This window comes from Triturus cristatus, chromosome 11 (genome assembly GCF_964204655.1).
Source record: "Triturus cristatus chromosome 11, aTriCri1.1, whole genome shotgun sequence".
Lineage (NCBI taxonomy): Eukaryota > Metazoa > Chordata > Amphibia > Caudata > Salamandridae > Triturus > Triturus cristatus.
Genome location: NC_140594.1, coordinates 1,145,550,829 through 1,145,573,875, shown reverse-complemented (window position 1 = coordinate 1,145,573,875; position 23,047 = coordinate 1,145,550,829). Strand labels below are relative to the sequence as shown.

Below are 23,047 nucleotides of genomic sequence, written 5' to 3'. Positions count from 1 at the left end.
TGGTTGAAGTCATATGAGAACTCAGGCATGGTTAGACTTTACAAGACACATGTAAGGTAATAATGAAAAATGTAGGCATCATCTCTTTATCGTGTAACTTTTTATTTGTGTTGTGGTACGTGGGGGGGTATGACAAGAGGGGCTTTCCGGGTGTGTGGAATCCAAAGTTCACTGGGGGAGTTGGTGTCCTTGCCATTGGAAATCATCAGAGTCCATGCCACAGTCTTTGTCAACATTGGTCAGACAGTGACCAGCAAGTCCATGTGGCAGAGAATGTCTTTTGCTGATGTGCTGCTGTTGGTCCAGTGGGCCAGGTGCCAGGCCAGGTGTCCTGGGAGATGGTGCTGTTGCGCCGACCCTCACGGTCTTTTCTGTGGACGACCCGCCCTACTGCGGGAACCCTCAGAAGCAGGCCGTGACGATGTTTGGGATGCTCCGTCGGATGTCTCCTCCTCCTCCTGATCCCTCCCTGTGGGTGGTGATGTTCTTGGCCTGGTGGCACAGGGAGGGTTGCCCATGTTGTCGGCCATCCGACGGAGTGTACGGTGAATTCCCGTGAACACCGTCACGAGCTCAGCCTGTCTGTCCTCCATCCGCCCTTGGTGTCGCAGTAGACAGGCATGTTGCTCCGCATGTTGCTGGGCCTGCTGGGTCTTGATCTCCTCGAGGGTCCCCTTCATCTCGTTGAGGGTGGACACAACCTGGCCCATGCCCGTGGTGTCCTGCCGGTATGTGTCCAGGATGTTTCTGACATGGGAATATACCGGTTCCGCAGCCAACTGGTCAGGCTCGTGCCTCTGCTGTCCTCCACTCCCACCACCCCTGCCCACTTGCACCTGGCCTGCCCTTGTGGGCACATCGGGTCTCCGGGACCCCTGAGGGGTGACATTAGCGTTGTCGCCTGCCTCCTACTGGGTGCCCGGTACACCGTGTCCCTCCTGGTCAGCCTGGCTGCATTGTGGTGGTGGGGCAGGGATCCTGGGTGTCTCCTGGGATGTGGCAGGAGTGGGGGTGGTGGTTGGCCCAGTTGTACCTGACGCAGGTGCTGCAGGTGGTTGGACACCAGAGGGGCCAGGTTGGTCGGGGTCGTCCACAGAGTGGTGAGAGTCGTCGCTGCCGGGGGGATCGTCATCCTGCAGAGCCGGGTCCTGTGAGTCTTCCCCCCCAGTGTTGGGGGTGATCCACGACGTTGACCTGTGTGTGAGAGAGACAATGTTATTTTTATTCCATGCAACATCCATGTTTCATTAGTTTCTAAGTTGGCACATTTCCTCTGGGTATTTGGATATGTCTTGCATTCCACTCACAGTGCACTTTTGCATGGGTATGTCCCTTGGCCACAGCTTTTGAGACTTTACCTATGTGTGACACAGTCTTACTTGCTGCGTCAATTGTGACTGCAGTCAGCAGTGGACTGAGCAGGTGTGGTGAGCCATGCATTGGCGCCTTCCGTGTTGCACTGTACGTGGGCACATGGAGTTGTTCCACACACTTATATAATGCAGGTAGCTGTTGTTGTGCTCGTGCACAGGTTGAGAAATGGCCCAGTGTTTTGCCATGGAGAAGAGAGGGGGATTCAGGCACTGGCCACCCTTGTCTACATGCACGCAGTCCACCTGCTGACGAGCAGACATTCCCACACCACCCAAGGCTGAATTGGTCTCCCTGTGTCTCCCTTTCTCACTCCCTCTCTGTCCCCCTCTCCCTCCCTCCCTGTGTCAGCCTCCTCCCTCTGTCCGTCTCCCTGTGTCTCCCTCCCTCTCTCTCCCCCTCTCCCTCTCTCTGTGTGTCACCCTCTGTCACCTCAGCCCAGCTTCCTAGGCACACACTTTTTGCAGATCTTTGAATGGCCCTTGGCTTGTTCATGTGAGTTTGTTTCTGATCTCCAGGCACCCATTGGGTGTAGTGTCTGTGTCTGCGCTGCTGCTGTGGTGGTGTGTGCTGCCACTCTTTCACAGTGTTGGCTGTTCATTAGCTGCTGTCATGTGCAAAAACGTGCCTTCACCCCCATGTCTTAATGCAAGGCGTCCGCCATTTGCTGGCAAGTCTTTCCTGTGTGGGGACACACTGTTTGTCTGGCTGTGACCTAGGCCATATGGGCAGAGGGCATTGTTGTCTGCTTCTGAGTTGCACTATGTGATTTTTGGGGCCCACACTCCCGCCATCCGGCTTACCGTGTCTTGTGTTGGTGTTTTCTGTGGCCTGTGACTTGGCATTGTCCAGCTGGGTGCATGGGGCATGGTGGCGCTTGTGGCATGTGCGTGTTCATGGAGTGTGGTTGAGTCATGCGATAGCTTGGGGTGGTTGCGTGCATGATTGTGAGTTTGGTTGTGGATGACATTCCCCCCATTTGAGGTGAGTTGTTTGTGTACTCACCCGGCTCTCGTCTCGGAGTCCTTCTACTCCGTCCACTGCCACCACCGGCAGTATGGCCATCACCCTCTCCTCCCAGGGATGGTATTGTACGCGTCTGCGGGGCGGCCCTCCTCCAGTGATGTTGGCCTGGTTGTGGTCGTCGGTCATTTTGGCTCGGACCCTCCTCCGCAGATCGTACCACCTGGCTTGGCTTTCATGCCTGGTCCTTCTGGTGGACGCAATAGCATTCACAGCATCGACAATCATCTGCCACATGGCTGTTTTTTCGGAAATGCTGGTCTGTCTGACCAATGTTCCAAAGAGGTGTGGCTCGACTCTGAGGATTTCGTCGACAAGGACCTCCAACTCTTGGCTAGTGAACTTTGGATTCTTGTTAGTGGGCATGGTGAGGGGTGTGGGTGTGGATGGTTGTGGGGGGTGTGGGTGTGGATGGTTGTGGGTGTGTGGGTGTGGTTGTGCAGGTGTGTGTGTGAATGTGATGAGGGGGTGTTTGTGAAGGTGGTTGTGTGAAGGTGAGCAAGTGTAAGGTGTAGTAAAGGTTCAAGTATGGTGCTGTGGGTTGTCTGTAGGGTCTGGCAGCAGTGAGTCTGTTGCAAAGGCTCATGGTTTGTGTGTGTGGGCCCTTTTTATTGGTCCATTGGTGGGTGTGGCTGTGTTTGAACTTTGGGTGGGTGTGTTATAAGGAGTGGTTGTGTTTTGGGCCTCTGTTTGGGAGTTTGGCAGTTGCAGGTCAGTGAATGTGTTGTATTTGTGCTTGTTGGACATGTTTTGTGGCTTTGTGCGATTCGAATAGAGTATTCTTGTGTTGTTTTGCTTTGTCCTGGTTGTGTACGTGTGTTTTTAGCGTGTGTACGGTGTGTACATCGGCCATTTTGTTGTACAGTGCTGTCCTTGTCTCTGGCTTGGTACGACTCGTACATGCGCGATGTTGGGTGAAGGTGCTGGTGTTGGGGCCTGGGGTGCGCTCCGTACTTAGACTGTTGGGGTGGGGGTACACTCCATGCATACGCGGGTGGGGGTACGGTCCGTACGTACACTGTTGGGGTGGGGGTACGTTCCATACATACGCGGGTGAGGGTACGGGCCGTACATACACGGTTGGGGTGGGGGTACGCTCCATACTTTCGCGGGTGAGGGTACGGGCCGTACATACATGGTTGGGGTGGGGGTACGCTCCATACATTCGCGGGTGAGGGTACAGGCCGTACATACACGGTTGGGGTGGGGGTACGCTCCATACATTCGCGAGTGAGGGTACGGGCCGTACATACACGGTTGGGGTGGGGGTACGCTCCACACATATGCGGGTGGGGGTACAGGCCGTATGTACGGGGGTGTACATACACGGGTGGGGGTACGTCTCGTACATACACGGGTGTACATAAACAGGTGGGGGTTCGACTCGTACATACACGGGTGTACATACACGGGTGGGGGTTCGACTCGTACGTACACGGGTGTAAATACACGGGTGGGGGTTCGACTCGTATGTACACGGGTGTACATGCACGGGTGGGGTGGGGGTACGCTCCATGCATACGGGGGTGGTGTTACGGTCCATACGTACACTGTTGGGGTGGGGGTACGCTCCATGCATACGCGGGTGGGGGTACGGTCCGTACGTACACTGTTGGGGTGGAGTACGCTCCATACATACGCGGGTGAGGGTACGGGCCGTACATACACAGTTGGGGTGGGGGTACGCTCCATACATTCGCGGGTGAGGGTACGGGCCGTACATACACGGTTGGGGTGGGGGTACGCTCCATGCATACGGGGGTGGTGTTACGGTCCGTACGTACACTGTTGGGGTAGTGGTACGCTCCATGCATACGCGGGTGGGGGTATGGTCCGTACGTACACTGTTGGGGTGGGGGTACGCTCCATACATACGCGGGTGAGGGTACGGGCCGTACATACACGGTTGGGGTGGGGGTACGCTCCATGCATACGGGGGTGGTGTTACAGTCCGTACGTACACTGTTGGGGTGGGGGTACGCTCCATGCATACGCGGGTGGGGGTACGGTCCGTACGTACACTGTTGGGGTGGGGGTACGCTCCATACATACGCGGGTGAGGGTACGGGCCGTACATACACGGTTGGGTGGGGGTATGCTCCATACATTCGCGGGTTATGGTACGGGCCGTACATACACGGTTGGGGTGGGGGTACGCTCCATGCATACGGGGGTGGTGTTACGGTCCGTACGTACACTGTTGGGGTGGGGGTACGCTCCATGCATACGCGGGTGGGGGTACGGTCCGTACGTACACTGTTGGGGTGGGGGTACGCTCCATACATACGCGGGTGAGGGTATGGGCTGTACATACACGGTTGGGGTGGGGGTACGCTCCATACATTCGCGGGTGAGGGTACGGGCCGTACATACATGGTTGGGGTGGGGGTAGGCTCCATACATACGCGAGTGGGGGTACGGGCCGTACGTACGGGGGTGTACATACACGGGTGGGTGTACGTCTCGTACATATACGGGTGTACATACACGGGTGTACATACACGGGTGTACATACACGGGTGGGCGTACGTCTCGTACATACACGGGTGTACATACACGGGTGGGGGTACGTCTCGTACATACACGGGTGTACATACACGGGTGGGGGTTCGACTTGTACGTACACGGGTGTACATACACGGGTGGGGGTTTGACTCGTACGTACACGGGTGTACATACACGGGTGGGGGTTTGACTCGTACATAGGAGGGCTGGGGGGGTGGTTGGGCGCGTACATGCGGGGGCTGGGGGTAGTGTTGTGCGCGTATGCGGGCACATGTCTCCATGGTTGCTATGGGAGTTCGGTGCGGACCGTGCTTTTCCCATCCGGTTGTAACATCGGGCGCACGGGATGGATCGTACTTCCGCGGTCGGACTTCACTTTTCACATTTGTACGGTAATGCGTCCGGAGACGTGTCGGGCACATTTTCCGACCCGGGGACATGTGGGGAATTATTCCCAATGCGATTCGTATGGACTTTTTCCCATGCGAATCGTAGTTGGCAGTTTGTACGGCACTTGTACGATTCGTACGGTAAAAAGACCGGATACGAGTCGTACGGGGAATTATTTTACAGGATCGTAATCGCCACCATACTGTTATTGATGTTTTTCTCATAAGTAGGAATTATATGATTCTTCCTATTTTACTGATTACGCAGACGACAGCATGCAATAACTATTTTCATTCAACAGAAACTGACAAAGTACTATAAATAAGTAATTATGAATATATTTAAAATACAAAGCTGTATTTATAAAATATTCTCACAGATATCTTTTGTCTTATGTCATAATTAGAAGAGTACATGGTATTTGCAGCAGTATCCCAGGTTAATATTTACACATAATAATGAAGCAATTAAACAATGCTTTTTCATTGTATTTAAATGTGCACTAAACCAATCTTATGTGGGTTTAAATTCAAATAACCACATGTATAGAGATTCAAAGTGCAACCATGACTTTGTGTTCATCAATTTTACAGCTAAAGAGGTATTCTCATTAAAACGATAATAACAAACTCATTGTAAAACGCTTCTGCTGAGGAAAGCAGCTTACCAAAAATAAATTTTATTAACTCAACACAGTCAGCAGAAAAAATAATTTAAAAGTAAAAACTCCAAAAGTGGTGAGGAGACCATTTCAGTAAAGGGGCTTGCTTATGTGGATTACCTGACTGAGTTCAAATATACTAGTATGGAAGGTGTGTATGCATTCATGTGTTTGAAATTTAACAATATATTCCTACTCTCAAACATTTGTAGTCATTCACTTAGAGCAATAGATTTGCATGTTGGGAAAGCATGTAAATGCACTCCTGACATGATTGTCATCACTTACGTTTCAAGGAAGAAGCATAGATAACATATCTTTGTGCATAATTCAATGATGCCTAATATTTATAAAAACAGAGAAAATGCTTTTCAATTGAGCATTTCATTACATATCTTCATGTAAAATATTCAATATAGAAAATGTTATTCGTGCTTAGACAATATTCTTTTGATTACTCCAGAAAATCGATTGCTAATGTACATAATCAGGCACACTACAAGGACTATTTTAGAATACCTGAGAAATTAGTCACTTTCTCAAACACGCAAGATCTTTTCTTGTGAAATGACTTCAAATAGCTTAAACTCAAAGCCTAAGCAGAACTTTGCTTAAAAAATTCCAATTTGGTGTGGCATGTCAATCTGTCTGGTGTAGCATTTTAATTGGGAATTTTCTTGAGGTTAGATTTCAAAAATTGAAAACCTCATAGCAGCAGACAAATAGCACCTATTGTATCACTTATTTTGAGAAGGTGAGATGGCATTGTCTCTGCTTGTTGAAGTTGGATTATCCTCAGCAGTTACAGGTATATAGGCAGCTAACACTGGCATTTAAAAACATTCACAATTGTGTTATTACATTTAATAATGGCACATCTATCAAAATATACATAGTTTACATAGAAGACGCTTACCTGTGAATTCCGATAATACACTTTCTTTTCCAAGTACACCATTTCCACCCACAGCAGAGACTTTGAAGGTGTACAGGTTGCCAGGTACTAAATTTGTGATGGACACATTTTCATACAATGTTGTTACATTTGATGCTGGATTCCCTAAAACTTGTACTAAATAGGTGCTTTTGTTGCCAGTCGGTGGTAGCCAGCTCAAAGAAATTGAATCTATGGTGATGTCTGTCAATCTTAGATTGTTGGTTACATTGGGTACTGAAATAGAAAAATAGAATGTGAAGTATCACTCAGAGAACCCTTTACATATTTGTCAGAAATATTTTTCACACCAGACAAACTACACAATTTTTTTAAAAAGTTACCTGTCATTGGGAAGAATTGCCATGATAGATCTCTTATAGAGTGATACACTTTCTAACACCTCTGGTACATAGATTTGGTATTCAAAAATTGAAACTTGTACTAAAGAATATAAATTCCCAGAAGAGCAATAAAAAATTTTCCAATGACATCTCTTCAGTTATAATAACGTTTTCATAACCCCCAACTGTGAGCAACTGTAACTTAATCCCATGGATTCTAGAAAAAAGAATCCCACAATGTATAACTGATACTGTATTTAGGTACAGATGTTATTTATACTTACCAGACATGTAGCCTGCCTTGCAAAATATGTGTTAATCAGAGACTATCTAATATTGTTAAATAAAATGAGTACATATACATTGTGATTTAATGTGTGATGTAAAATGTTGATGAGATGGAATGTTTCAAATCAGGAGTGCAGATTGTTGCAACTGCTCCAGTTATTTTATAAATGTCTATTCTAATAAATCCCTTTATAGCTAGCAGTTTATGCACTTCATATGGCCTTGCATTTGATCAAATGAATTCTTAGAATAATGAGTTAATGATTTTATCCATTTTAACTTGTTGACATATATTTTGTATTTTGATTTTTATATTGGAATGGGAATGATTTGATTTCAGATATTACTGATCACTTGTTCTGAAAATACCTTTTGCTAGTCTTTTTTTAAAAAAAAGGACATCTCTGTTACTTTATAGCAGATTAACTATTATTGATGTTTTTCTCATAAGTAGGAATTATATGATTCTTCCTATTTTACTGATTTCGCAGACGACAGCATGCAATAACTATTTTCATTCAACAGAAACTGACAAAGTACTATAAATAAGTATTTACGAATATATTTAAAATACATAGCTGTATTTATAAAATATTCTCACAGATATCTTTTGTCTTATGTCATAATTAGAAGAGTACATGGCATTTGCAGCAGTATCCCAGGTTAATATTTACACATAATAATGAAGCAATTAAACAATGCTTTTTCATTGTATTTAAATGTGCACTAAACCAATCTTATGTGGGTTTAAATTCAAATAACCACATGTATAGAGATTCAGTGCAACCATGACGTTGTGTTCATCAATTTTACAGCTAAAGAGGTATTCTCATGAAAATGATAATAACAAACTCATTGTAAAACGTTTCTGCTGAGGAAAGCAGCATCCCAAAAATAAATCTTTATAAATCAACACAGTCAGCAGAAAAAATATTTTAAAAGTAAAAACTCCAAAAGTGGTGAGGAGACCATTTCAGTCAAGGGGCTTGCTTATGTGGATTACCTGACTGAGTTCAAATATACTAGCATGGAAGGTGTGTATGCATTTATGTGTTTGAAATTTAACAATATATGCCTACTCTCAGACATTTGTACTCATTCACTTAGAGCAATAGATTTGCATGTTGGGAAAGCATGTAAATGCACTCCTGACATGATTGTGATCACTTAAGTTTCCAGGAAGAAGCATAGATAACATATCTTTGTGCATAATTCAAAGATGCCTAATATTTATAAAAACAGAGAAAATGCTTTTCAATTGAGCATTTCATCACATATCTTCATGTAAAACATTCAATATAGAAAATGTTATTCGTGCTTAAACAATATTCTTTTGATTACTCCAGAAAATCGATTGCTAATGTACATAATCAGGCACACTACAAGGACTATTTTAGAATACCTGAGGAATTAGTCACTTTCTCAATTACACAAGATCTTTACTTGTGAAATGACTTCAAATAGCTTAAACTCAAAGCCTAAGCAGAACTTTGCTTAAAAAATTCCAATTTGGTGTGGCATGTCAATCTGTCTGGTGTAGCATTTTAATTAGGAATTTTCTTGAGGATAGAGTTCAAAAATTGAAAATCTCATAGCAGCAGACAAATAGCACCTATTGTATCACTTATTTTGAGAAGGTGAGATGGCATTGTCTCTGCTTGTTGAAGTTGGATTATCCTCAGCAGTTACAGGTATATAGGCAGCTAACACTGGCATTTAAAAACATTCACAATTGTGTTATTACATTTAATAATCCACATCTAACAAAATATACATAGTTTACATAGAAGACGCTTACCTGTGAATTCCGATAATACACTTTCTTTTCCAAGTACACCATTTCCACCCACAGCAGAGACTTTGAAGGTGTACAGGTTGCCAGGTACTAAATTTGTGATGGACACATTTTCATACAATGTTGTTACATTTGATGCTGGATTCCCTAAAACTTGTACTAAATAGGTGCTTTTGTTGCCAGTCGGTGGTAGCCAGCTCAAAGAAATTGAATCTATGGTGATGTCTGTCAAACTTAGATTGTTGGTTACATTGGGTACTGAAATAGAAAAATAGAATGTGAAGTATCACTCAGAGAACCCTTTACATATTTATCAGAAATATTTTTTCACACCAGACAAACTACAGAATTTTTTTTAAAAGTTACCTGTCATTGGGAAGAATTGCCATGATAGATCTCTAATAGAGTGAGACACTTTCTAACACCTCTGGTTCATTGATTTGGTATTCAAAATTGAAACTTGTACCCAAGAATATAAATTCCCAGAAGAGCAAAAAAATATTTCCAATGACATCTCTTCAGTTATAATAACGTTTTCACAACCCCCAACTGTGAGCAACTGTAACTTAATCCCATTAATTCTAGAAAAAAAAATCCCACAATTTATAACTGATACTGTATTTAGGTACAGATGTAATTTATACTTACCAGACATTTAGCCTGCCTTGCAAAATATGTGTTAATCAGAGACCATCTAATATTGTTAAATAAAATGAGTACATATACATTGTGATTTAATGTGTGATGTAAAATGTTGATGAGATGGAATGTTTCAAATCAGGAGTGCAGATTGATCCAACTGCTCCAGTTATTTTTTGAATATCTATTCTACTAAATCCCTTTATAGCTAGCAGTTTATGCACTTCATATGGCCTTGCATTTGATCAAATGAATTCTTAGAATAATGAGTTAATGATTTTATCCATTTTAACTTGTTGACATATATTTTGTATTTTGATTTTTGTATTGGAATGGGAATGATTTGATTTCAGATATTACTGATCACTTGTTCTGAAAATACCTTTTGCTAGTCTTTTTTTAAAAAAAAATGACATCTCTGTTACTTTATAGCAGATTAACTGTTATTGATGTTTTTCTCATAAGTAGGAATTATATGATTCTTCCTATTTTACTGATTTCGCAGACGATAGCATGCAATAACTATTTTCATTCTCAGAAACTGACAAAGTACTATAAATAAGTAATTACGACTATATTTAAAATACATAGCTGTATTTATAAAATATTCTCACAGATATCTTGTGTCGTATGTCATAATTAGAAGAGTACATGGTATTTGCAGCAGTATCCCAGGTTGATATTTACACATAATAATGAAGCAATTAAACAATGCTTTTTCATTGTATTTAAATGTGCACTAAACCAATCTTATGTGGGTTTAAATTCAAATAACCACATGTATAGAGAATCAAAGTGCAACCATGAGTTTGTGTTCATCAATTGTACAGCTAAAGAGGTATTCTCATGAAAATGATAATAACAAATTCATTGTAAAACGTTTCTGCTGAGGAAAGCAGCTTACCGAAAATAAATCTTTATAACTCAACACTCAGCAGAAAAAATTATTTAAAAGTAAAATCTCCAAAAGTGGTGAGGAGACCATTTCAGTAAAGGGGCTTGCTTATGTGGATTACCTGACTGAGTTCAAATATACTAGCATGGAAGGTGTGTATGCATTCATGTGTTTGAAATTTAACAATATATTCCTACTCTCAGACATTTGTAGTCATTCACTTAGAGCAATAGATTCGCATGTTGGGAAAGCATGTAAATGCACTCCTGACATGATTGTGATCACTTAAGTTTCCAGGAAGAAGCATAGATAACATATCTTTGTGCATAATTCAATGATGCCTCATATTTATAAAAACAGAGAAAATGCTTTTCAATTGAGCATTTCATCGCATATCTTCATGTAAAACATTCAATATAGAAAATGTTATTCGTGCTTAAACAATATTCTTTTGATTACTCCAGAAAATCGATTGCTAATGTACATAATCAGGCACACTACAAGGACTATTTTAGAATACCTGAGAAATTAGTCACTTTCTCAATTACACAAGATCTTTTCTTGTGAAATGACTTCAAATAGCTTAAACTCAAAGCCTAAGCAGAACTTTGCTTACAAAATTCCAATTGGGTGTGGCATGTCAATCTGTCTGGTGTAGCATTTTAATTGGGAATTTTCTTGAGGATGGAGTTCAAAAATTGAAAACCTCATAGCAGCAGACAAATAGCACCTATTGTATCACTTATTTTGAGAAGGTGAGATGGCATTGTCTCTGCTTGTTGAAGTTGGATTATCCTCAGCAGTTACAGGTATATAGGCAGCTAACACTGGCATTTAAAAACATTCACAATTGTGGTATTACATTTAATAATGGCACATCTAACAAAATATACATAGTTTACATAGAAGACGCTTACCTGTGAATTCCGATAATACACTGTCTTTTCCAAGTACACCATTTCCACCCACAGCAGAGACTTTGAAGGTGTACAGGTTGCCAGGTATTAAATATGTTATGGACACATTTTCATACAATGTTGTTACATTTGATGCTGGATTCCCTAAAACTTGTACTAAATAGGTGCTTTTGTTGCCAGTCGGTGGTAGCCAGCTCAAAGAAATTGAATCTATGGTGATGTCTGTCAAACTTAGATTGTTGGTTACATTGGGTACTGAAATAGAAAAATAGAATGTGAAGTATCACTCAGAGAACCCTTTACATATTTGTCAGAAATATTTTTCACACCAGACAAACTACAGATTTTTTTTTTAAAGTTACCTGTCATTGGGAAGAATTGCCATGATAGATCTCTAATAGAGTGAGACTCTTTCTAACACCTCTGGTGCATTGATTTGGTATTCAAAAATTGAAACCTGTACTAAAGAATATAAATTCCCAGAAGAGCAATACAAATATTTCCAATGACATCTCTTCAGTTATAATAACGTTTTCACAACCCCCAACTGTGAGCAACTGTAACTTAATCCCATTAATTCTAGAAAAACAAATCCCACAATTTATAACTGATACTGTATTTAGGTACAGATGTAATTTATACTTACCAGACATTTAGCCTGCCTTGCAAAATATGGGTTAATCAGAGACTATCTAATATTGTTAAATAAAATGAGTACATATACATTGTGATTTCATGTGTGATGTAAAATGTTGATGAGATGGAATGTTTCAAATCAGGAGTGCAGATTATTCCAACTGCTCCAGTTATTTTTTAAATGTCTATTCTACTAAATCCCTTTATAGCTAGCAGTTTATGCACTTTATATGGCCTTGCAGTTGATCAAATGAACTCTTAGAATAATGAGTTAATAATTTTATCCATTTTAACTTGATTCTTCCCATTTTACTGATTTCGCAGACGACAGCATTCAATAACTATTTTCATTCAACAGAAACTGACAAAGTACTATAAATAAGTAATTACGAATATATTTAAAATACATAGCTGTATTTATAAAATATTCTCACAGATATCTTTTGTCTTATGTCATAATTAGAAGAGTACATGGTATTTTCAGCAGCATCCCAGGTTGATATTTACACATAATATCGAAGCAATGAAACAATGCTTTTTCATTGTATTTAAATGTGCACTAAACCAATCTTATGTGGGTTTAAATTCAAATAACCACATGTATAGAGATTCAAAGTGCAACCATAACTTTGTGTTCATCAATTTTACAGCTAAAGAGGTATTCTCATGAAAATGATGATAACAAACTCATTGTAAAACGTTTCTGCTGAGGAAAGCAGCTTACCAAAAATAAATCTTTATAACTCAACACAGTCAGCAGAAAAAATAATTTAAAAGTAAAAACTCCAAAAGTGGTGAGGAGACCATTTCAGTAAAGGGGCTTGCTTATGTGGATTACCTGACTGAGTTCAAATATACTAGCATGGAAGGTGTGTATGCATTCATGTGTTTGAAATTTAACAATATATTCCTACTCTCAGACATTTGTAGTCATTCACTTAGAGCAAGAGATTCACATGTTGGGAAAGCATGTAAATGCACTCCTGATATGATTGTGATCACTTAAGTTTCCAGGAAGAAGCATAGATAACATATCTTTGTGCATAATTCAATGATGCCTAATATTTATAAAAACAGAGAAAATGCTTTTCAATTTAGCATTTCATCACATATCTTCATGTAAAACATTCAATATAGAAAATGTTATTCGTGCTTAAACAATATTCTTTTGATTACTTCAGAAAATCGATTGCTAATGTACATAATCAGGCACACTACAAGGACTATTTTAGAATACCTGAGAAATTAGTTACTTTCTCAAACACGCAATATCTTTTCTTGTGAAATGACTTCAAATAGCTTAAACTCAAAGCCTAAGCAGAACTTTGCTTAAAAAATTCCAATTTGGTGTGGCATGTCAATCTTTCTGGTGTGGCATTTTAATTGGGAATTTTCTTGAGGATAGATTTCTAAAATTGAAAACCTCATAGCAGCAGACAAATAGCACCTATTTGATCACTTATTTTGAGAAGGTGAGATGGCATTGTCTCTGCATGTTGAAGTTGGATTATCCTAAGCAGTTACAGGTATATAGGCAGCTAACACTGGCATTTAAAAACATTCACAATTGTGTTATTACATTTAATATTGGCACATCTATCAAAATATACATAGTTTACATAGAAGACGCTTACCTGTGAATTCCGATAATACACTGTCTATTCCAAGTACACCATTTCCACCCACAGCAGAGACTTTGAAGGTGTACAGGTTGCCAGGTATTAAATTTGTGATGGACACATTTTCATACAATGTTGTTACATTTGATGCTGGATTCCCTAAAACTTGTACTAAATAGGTGCTTTTGTTGCCAGTCGGTGGTAGCCAGCTCAAAGAAATTGAATCTATGGTGATGTCTGTCAAACTTAGATTGTTGGTTACATTGGGTACTGAAATAGAAAAATAGAATGTGAAGTATCACTCAGAGAACCCTTTACATATTTGTCAGAAATATTTTTCACACCAGACAAACTACAGATTTTTTTTTAAAAGTTACCTGTCATTGGGAAGAATTGCCATGATAGATCTCTAATAGAGTGAGACACTTTCTAACACCTCTGGTGCATTGATTTGGTATTCAAAATTGAAACTTGTACTAAAGAATATAAATTCCCAGAAGAGCAATACAAATATTTCCAATGACATCTCTTCAGTTATAATAACGTTTTCATAACCCCCAACTGTGAGCAACTGTAACTTAATCCCATTAATTCTAGAAAAAAAAAACCCACAATTTATAACTGATACTGTATTTAGGTACAGATGTAATTTATACTTACCAGACATTTAGCCTGCCTTGCAAAATATGTGTTAATCAGAGACTATCTGATATTGTTAAATAAAATGAGTACATATACATTGTGATTTCATGTGTGATGTAAAATGTTGATGAGATGGAATGTTTCAAATCAGGAGTGCAGATTGTTCCACCTGCTCCAGTTAGTTTTTTTAATGTCTATTCTACTAAATCCCTTTATAGCTAGCAGTTTATGCACTTTATATGGCCTTGCATTTGATCAAATGAACTCTTAGAATAATGAGTTAATGATTTTATCCAGTTTAACTTGGTAACATATATTTAGATTTTTGTATCGGAATGGGAATGATTTGATTTCAGATATTTGTGATCACTTGTTCTGAAAATACCTTTTGCTAGTCTTTTTTTAAAAAAATGACAGCTCTGTTACTTTACAGCAGATTAACTGTTATTGATGTTTTTCTCATAAGTAGGAATTATATGATTCTTCCTTTTTTACTGATTTCGCAGACGACAGCATGCAATAACTATTTTCATTCAACAGACACGGACAAAGTACTATAGATAAGTAATTACGAATATATTTCAAATACATAGCTGTATTTAGAAAATATTCTCACAGAAATCTTTTGTCTTATGTCATAATTAGAAGAATACATGGTATTTGCAGCAGTATCCCATGTTGATATTTACACATAATAATTAAGCAAGTAAACAATGCTTTTTCATTGTATTTAAATGTGCACTAAACCAATCTTATGTGGGTTTAAATTCAAATAACCACATGTATAGAGAATCAAAGTGCAACCATGAGTTTGTGTTCATCAATTGTACAGCTAAAGAGGTATTCTCATGAAAATGATAATAACAAATTCATTGTAAAACGTTTCTGCTGAGGAAAGCAGCTTACCGAAAATAAATCTTTATAACTCAACACTCAGCAGAAAAAATTATTTAAAAGTAAAATCTCCAAAAGTGGTGAGGAGACCATTTCAGTAAAGGGGCTTGCTTATGTGGATTACCTGACTGAGTTCAAATATACTAGCATGGAAGGTGTGTATGCATTCATGTGTTTGAAATTTAACAATATATTCCTACTCTCAGACATTTGTAGTCATTCACTTAGAGCAATAGATTCGCATGTTGGGAAAGCATGTAAATGCACTCCTGACATGATTGTGATCACTTAAGTTTCCAGGAAGAAGCATAGATAACATATCTTTGTGCATAATTCAATGATGCCTCATATTTATAAAAACAGAGAAAATGCTTTTCAATTGAGCATTTCATCGCATATCTTCATGTAAAACATTCAATATAGAAAATGTTATTCGTGCTTAAACAATATTCTTTTGATTACTCCAGAAAATCGATTGCTAATGTACATAATCAGGCACACTACAAGGACTATTTTAGAATACCTGAGAAATTAGTCACTTTCTCAATTACACAAGATCTTTTCTTGTGAAATGACTTCAAATAGCTTAAACTCAAAGCCTAAGCAGAACTTTGCTTACAAAATTCCAATTTGGTGTGGCATGTCAATCTGTCTGGTGTAGCATTTTAATTGGGAATTTTCTTAAGGATAGAGTTCAAAAATTGAAAACCTCATAGCAGCAGACAAATAGCACCTATTGTATCACTTATTTTGAGAAGGTGAGATGGCATTGTCTCTGCTTGTTGAAGTTGGATTATCCTCAGCAGTTACAGGTATATAGGCAGCTAACACTGGCATTTAAAAACATTCACAATTGTGTTATTACATTTAATAATGGCACATCTAACAAAATATACATAGTTTACATAGAAGACGCTTACCTGTGAATTCCGATAATACACTGTCTTTTCCAAGTACACCATTTCCACCCACAGCAGAGACTTTGAAGGTGTACAGGTTGCCAGGTATTAAATATGTTATGGACACATTTTCATACAATGTTGTTACATTTGATGCTGGATTCCCTAAAACTTGTACTAAATAGGTGCTTTTGTTGCCAGTCGGTGGTAGCCAGCTCAAAGAAATTGAATCTATGGTGATGTCTGTCAAACTTAGATTGTTGGTTACATTGGGTACTGAAATAGAAAAATAGAATGTGAAGTATCACTCAGAGAACTCTTTACATATTTGTCAGAAATATTTTTCACACCAGACAAACTACAGATTTTTTTTTTAAAGTTACCTGTCATTGGGAAGAATTGCCATGATAGATCTCTAATAGAGTGAGACACTTTCTAACACCTCTGGTGCATTGATTTGGTATTCAAAAATTGAAACCTGTACTAAAGAATATAAATTCCCAGAAGAGCAATACAAATATTTCCAATGACATCTCTTCAGTTATAATAACGTTTTCACAACCCCCAACTGTGAGCAACTGTAACTTAATCCCATTAATTCTAGAAAAACAAATCCCACAATTTATAACTGATACTGTATTTAGGTACAGATGTAATTTATACTTACCAGACATTTAGCCTGCCTTGCAAAATATGGGTTAATCAGAGACTATCTAATATTGTTAAATAAAATGAGTACATATACATTGTGATTTCATGTGTGATGTAAAATGTTGATGAGATGGAATGTTTCAAATCAGGAGTGCAGATTATTCCAACTGCTCCAGTTATTTTTTAAATGTCTATTCTACTAAATCCCTTTATAGCTAGCAGTTTATGCACTTTATATGGCCTTGCAGTTGATCAAATGAACTCTTAGAATAATGAGTTAATAATTTTATCCATTTTAACTTGATTCTTCCCATTTTACTGATTTCGCAGACGACAGCATTCAATAACTATTTTCATTCAACAGAAACTGACAAAGTACTATAAATAAGTAATTACGAATATATTTAAAATACATAGCTGTATTTATAAAATATTCTCACAGATATCTTTTGTCTTATGTCATAATTAGAAGAGTACATGGTATTTTCAGCAGCATCCCAGGTTGATATTTACACATAATATCGAAGCAATGAAACAATGCTTTTTCATTGTATTTAAATGTGCACTAAACCAATCTTATGTGGGTTTAAATTCAAATAACCACATGTATAGAGATTCAAAGTGCAACCATAACTTTGTGTTCATCAATTTTACAGCTAAAGAGGTATTCTCATGAAAATGATGATAACAAACTCATTGTAAAACGTTTCTGCTGAGGAAAGCAGCTTACCAAAAATAAATCTTTATAACTCAACACAGTCAGCAGAAAAAATAATTTAAAAGTAAAAACTCCAAAAGTAGTGAGGAGACCATTTCAGTAAAGGGGCTTGCTTATGTGGATTACCTGACTGAGTTCAAATATACTAGCATGGAAGGTGTGTATGCATTCATGTGTTTGAAATTTAACAATATATTCCTACTCTCAGACATTTGTAGTCATTCACTTAGAGCAAGAGATTCACATGTTGGGAAAGCATGTAAATGCACTCCTGATATGATTGTGATCACTTAAGTTTCCAGGAAGAAGCATAGATAACATATCTTTGTGCATAATTCAATGATGCCTAATATTTATAAAAACAGAGAAAATGCTTTTCAATTTAGCATTTCATCACATATCTTCATGTAAAACATTCAATATAGAAAATGTTATTCGTGCTTAAACAATATTCTTTTGATTACTTCAGAAAATCGATTGCTAATGTACATAATCAGGCACACTACAAGGACTATCTTAGAATACCTGAGAAATTAGTTACTTTCTCAAACACGCAATATCTTTTCTTGTGAAATGACTTCAAATAGCTTAAACTCAAAGCCTAAGCAGAACTTTGCTTAAAAAATTCCAATTTGGTGTGGCATGTCAATCTTTCTGGTGTGGCATTTTAATTGGGAATTTTCTTGAGGATAGATTTCTAAAATTGAAAACCTCATAGCAGCAGACAAATAGCACCTATTTGATCACTTATTTTGAGAAGGTGAGATGGCATTGTCTCTGCATGTTGAAGTTGGATTATCCTCAGCAGTTACAGGTATATAGGCAGCTAACACTGGCATTTAAAAACATTCACAATTGTGTTATTACATTTAATATTGGCACATCTATCAAAATATACATAGTTTACATAGAAGACGCTTACCTGTGAATTCCGATAATACACTGTCTATTCCAAGTACACCATTTCCACCCACAGCAGAGACTTTGAAGGTGTACAGGTTGCCAGGTATTAAATTTGTGATGGACACATTTTCATACAATGTTGTTACATTTGATGCTGGATTCCCTAAAACTTGTACTAAATAGGTGCTTTTGTTGCCAGTCGGTGGTAGCCAGCTCAAAGAAATTGAATCTATGGTGATGTCTGTCAAACTTAGATTGTTGGTTACATTGGGTACTGAAATAGAAAAATAGAATGTGAAGTATCACTCAGAGAACCCTTTACATATTTGTCAGAAATATTTTTCACACCAGACAAACTACAGATTTTTTTTTTTAAAGTTACCTGTCATTGGGAAGAATTGCCATGATAGATCTCTAATAGAGTGAGACACTTTCTAACACCTCTGGTGCATTGATTTGGTATTCAAAATTGAAACTTGTACTAAAGAATATAAATTCCCAGAAGAGCAATACAAATATTTCCAATGACATCTCTTCAGTTATAATAACGTTTTCATAACCCCCAACTGTGAGCAACTGTAACTTAATCCCATTAATTCTAGAAAAAAAACCCCACAATTTATAACTGATACTGTATTTAGGTACAGATGTAATTTATACTTACCAGACATTTAGCCTGCCTTGCAAAATATGTGTTAATCAGAGACTATCTGATATTGTTAAATAAAATGAGTACATATACATTGTGATTTCATGTGTGATGTAAAATGTTGATGAGATGGAATGTTTCAAATCAGGAGTGCAGATTGTTCCACCTGCTCCAGTTAGTTTTTTTAATGTCTATTCTACTAAATCCCTTTATAGCTAGCAGTTTATGCACTTTATATGGCCTTGCATTTGATCAAATGAACTCTTAGAATAATGAGTTAATGATTTTATCCAGTTTAACTTGGTAACATATATTTAGATTTTTGTATCGGAATGGGAATGATTTGATTTCAGATATTTGTGATCACTTGTTCTGAAAATACCTTTTGCTAGTCTTTTTTTAAAAAAATGACAGCTCTGTTACTTTACAGCAGATTAACTGTTATTGATGTTTTTCTCATAAGTAGGAATTATATGATTCTTCCTTTTTTACTGATTTCGCAGACGACAGCATGCAATAACTATTTTCATTCAACAGACACGGACAAAGTACTATAGATAAGTAATTACGAATATATTTAAAATACATAGCTGTATTTAGAAAATATTCTCACAGAAATCTTTTGTCTTATGTCATAATTAGAAGAATACATGGTATTTGCAGCAGTATCCCATGTTGATATTTACACATAATAATTAAGCAAGTAAACAATGCTTTTTCATTGTATTTAAATGTGCACTAAACCAATCTTATGTGGGTTTAAATTCAAATAACCACATGTATAGAGAATCAAAGTGCAACCATGAGTTTGTGTTCATCAATTGTACAGCTAAAGAGGTATTCTCATGAAAATGATAATAACAAATTCATTGTAAAACGTTTCTGCTGAGGAAAGCAGCTTACCGAAAATAAATCTTTATAACTCAACACTCAGCAGAAAAAATTATTTAAAAGTAAAATCTCCAAAAGTGGTGAGGAGACCATTTCAGTAAAGGGGCTTGCTTATGTGGATTACCTGACTGAGTTCAAATATACTAGCATGGAAGGTGTGTATGCATTCATGTGTTTGAAATTTAACAATATATTCCTACTCTCAGACATTTGTAGTCATTCACTTAGAGCAATAGATTCGCATGTTGGGAAAGCATGTAAATGCACTCCTGACATGATTGTGATCACTTAAGTTTCCAGGAAGAAGCATAGATAACATATCTTTGTGCATAATTCAATGATGCCTCATATTTATAAAAACAGAGAAAATGCTTTTCAATTGAGCATTTCATCGCATATCTTCATGTAAAACATTCAATATAGAAAATGTTATTCGTGCTTAAACAATATTCTTTTGATTACTCCAGAAAATCGATTGCTAATGTACATAATCAGGCACACTACAAGGACTATTTTAGAATACCTGAGAAATTAGTCACTTTCTCAATTACACAAGATCTTTTCTTGTGAAATGACTTCAAATAGCTTAAACTCAAAGCCTAAGCAGAACTTTGCTTACAAAATTCCAATTTGGTGTGGCATGTCAATCTGTCTGGTGTAGCATTTTAATTGGGAATTTTCTTAAGGATAGAGTTCAAAAATTGAAAACCTCATAGCAGCAGACAAATAGCACCTATTGTATCACTTATTTTGAGAAGGTGAGATGGCATTGTCTCTGCTTGTTGAAGTTGGATTATCCTCAGCAGTTACAGGTATATAGGCAGCTAACACTGGCATTTAAAAACATTCACAATTGTGTTATTACATTTAATAATGGCACATCTAACAAAATATACATAGTTTACATAGAAGACGCTTACCTGTGAATTCCGATAATACACTGTCTTTTCCAAGTACACCATTTCCACCCACAGCAGAGACTTTGAAGGTGTACAGGTTGCCAGGTATTAAATATGTTATGGACACATTTTCATACAATGTTGTTACATTTGATGCTGGATTCCCTAAAACTTGTACTAAATAGGTGCTTTTGTTGCCAGTCGGTGGTAGCCAGCTCAAAGAAATTGAATCTATGGTGATGTCTGTCAAACTTAGATTGTTGGTTACATTGGGTACTGAAATAGAAAAATAGAATGTGAAGTATCACTCAGAGAACTCTTTACATATTTGTCAGAAATATTTTTCACACCAGACAAACTACAGATTTTTTTTTTAAAGTTACCTGTCATTGGGAAGAATTGCCATGATAGATCTCTAATAGAGTGAGACACTTTCTAACACCTCTGGTGCATTGATTTGGTATTCAAAAATTGAAACCTGTACTAAAGAATATAAATTCCCAGAAGAGCAATACAAATATTTCCAATGACATCTCTTCAGTTATAATAACGTTTACACAACCCCCAACTGTGAGCAACTGTAACTTAATCCCATTAATTCTAGAAAAACAAATCCCACAATTTATAACTGATACTGTATTTAGGTACAGATGTAATTTATACTTACCAGACATTTAGCCTGCCTTGCAAAAATGGGTTAATCAGAGACTATCTAATATTGTTAAATAAAATGAGTACATATACATTGTGATTTCATGTGTGATGTAAAATGTTGATGAGATGGAATGTTTCAAATCAGGAGTGCAGATTGTTTCAACTGCTCCAGTTATTTTTTAAATGTCTATTCTACTAAATCCCTTTATAGCTAGCAGTTTATGCACTTTATATGGCCTTGCATCTGATCAAATGAACTCTTAGAATAATGAGTTAATGATTTTATCCATTTTAACTTGTTGACATATATTTTGTATTTTGATTTTTGTATTGGAATGGAAATGATTTGATTTCAGATATTACTGATCACTTGCTCTGAAAATACCTTTTGCTAGTCTTTTTTAAAAAAAAATGACATCTCTGTTACTTTATAGCCGATTAACTGTTATTGATGTTTTTCTCATCAGTAGGAATTATATGATTCTTCCCATTTTACTGATTTCGCAGACGACAGCATTCAATAACTATTTTCATTCAACAGAAACTGACAAAGTACTATAAATAAGTAATTACGAATATATTTAAAATACATAGCTGTATTTATAAAATATTCTCACAGATATCTTTTGTCTTATGTCATAATTAGAAGAGTACATGGTATTTTCAGCAGCATCCCAGGTTGATATTTACACATAATAATGAAGCAATTAAACAATGCTTTTTCATTGTATTTAAATGTGCACTAAACCAATCTTATGTGGGTTTAAATTCAAATAACCACATGTATAGAGATTCAAAGTGCAACCATAACTTTGTGTTCATCAATTTTACAGCTAAAGAGGTATTCTCTTGAAAATGATGATAACAAACTCATTGTAAAACGTTTCTGCTGAGGAAAGCAGCTTACCAAAAATAAATCTTTATAACTCAACACAGTCAGCAGAAAAAATAATTTAAAAGTAAAAACTCCAAAAGTGGTGAGGAGACCATTTCAGTAAAGGGGCTTGCTTATGTGGATTACCTGACTGAGTTCAAATATACTAGCATGGAAGGTGTGTATGCATTCATGTGTTTGAAATTTAACAATATATTCCTACTCTCAGACATTTGTACTCATTCACTTAGAGCAATAGATTCACATGTTGGGAAAGCATGTAAATGCACTCCTGATATGATTGTGATCACTTAAGTTTCCAGGAAGAAGCATAGATAACATATCTTTGTGCATAA

The 23,047-nt window shown here is 37.8% G+C and overlaps 1 protein-coding gene across 1 annotated transcript in view; it reads right to left on the bottom strand.

Moving 5' to 3' along the window:
• Positions 1-23,047, bottom strand: part of LOC146788601 (receptor-type tyrosine-protein phosphatase beta-like) — a 484,586-nt gene that overhangs the window by 69,127 nt on the left and 392,412 nt on the right. The window contains 4 exon segments of the mRNA XM_085633174.1: positions 9,315-9,561; positions 11,782-12,017; positions 16,474-16,728; positions 21,185-21,439. Of these exon segments, the coding sequence (XP_085489300.1) occupies positions 9,315-9,561; positions 11,782-12,017; positions 16,474-16,728; positions 21,185-21,439 (993 nt within the window).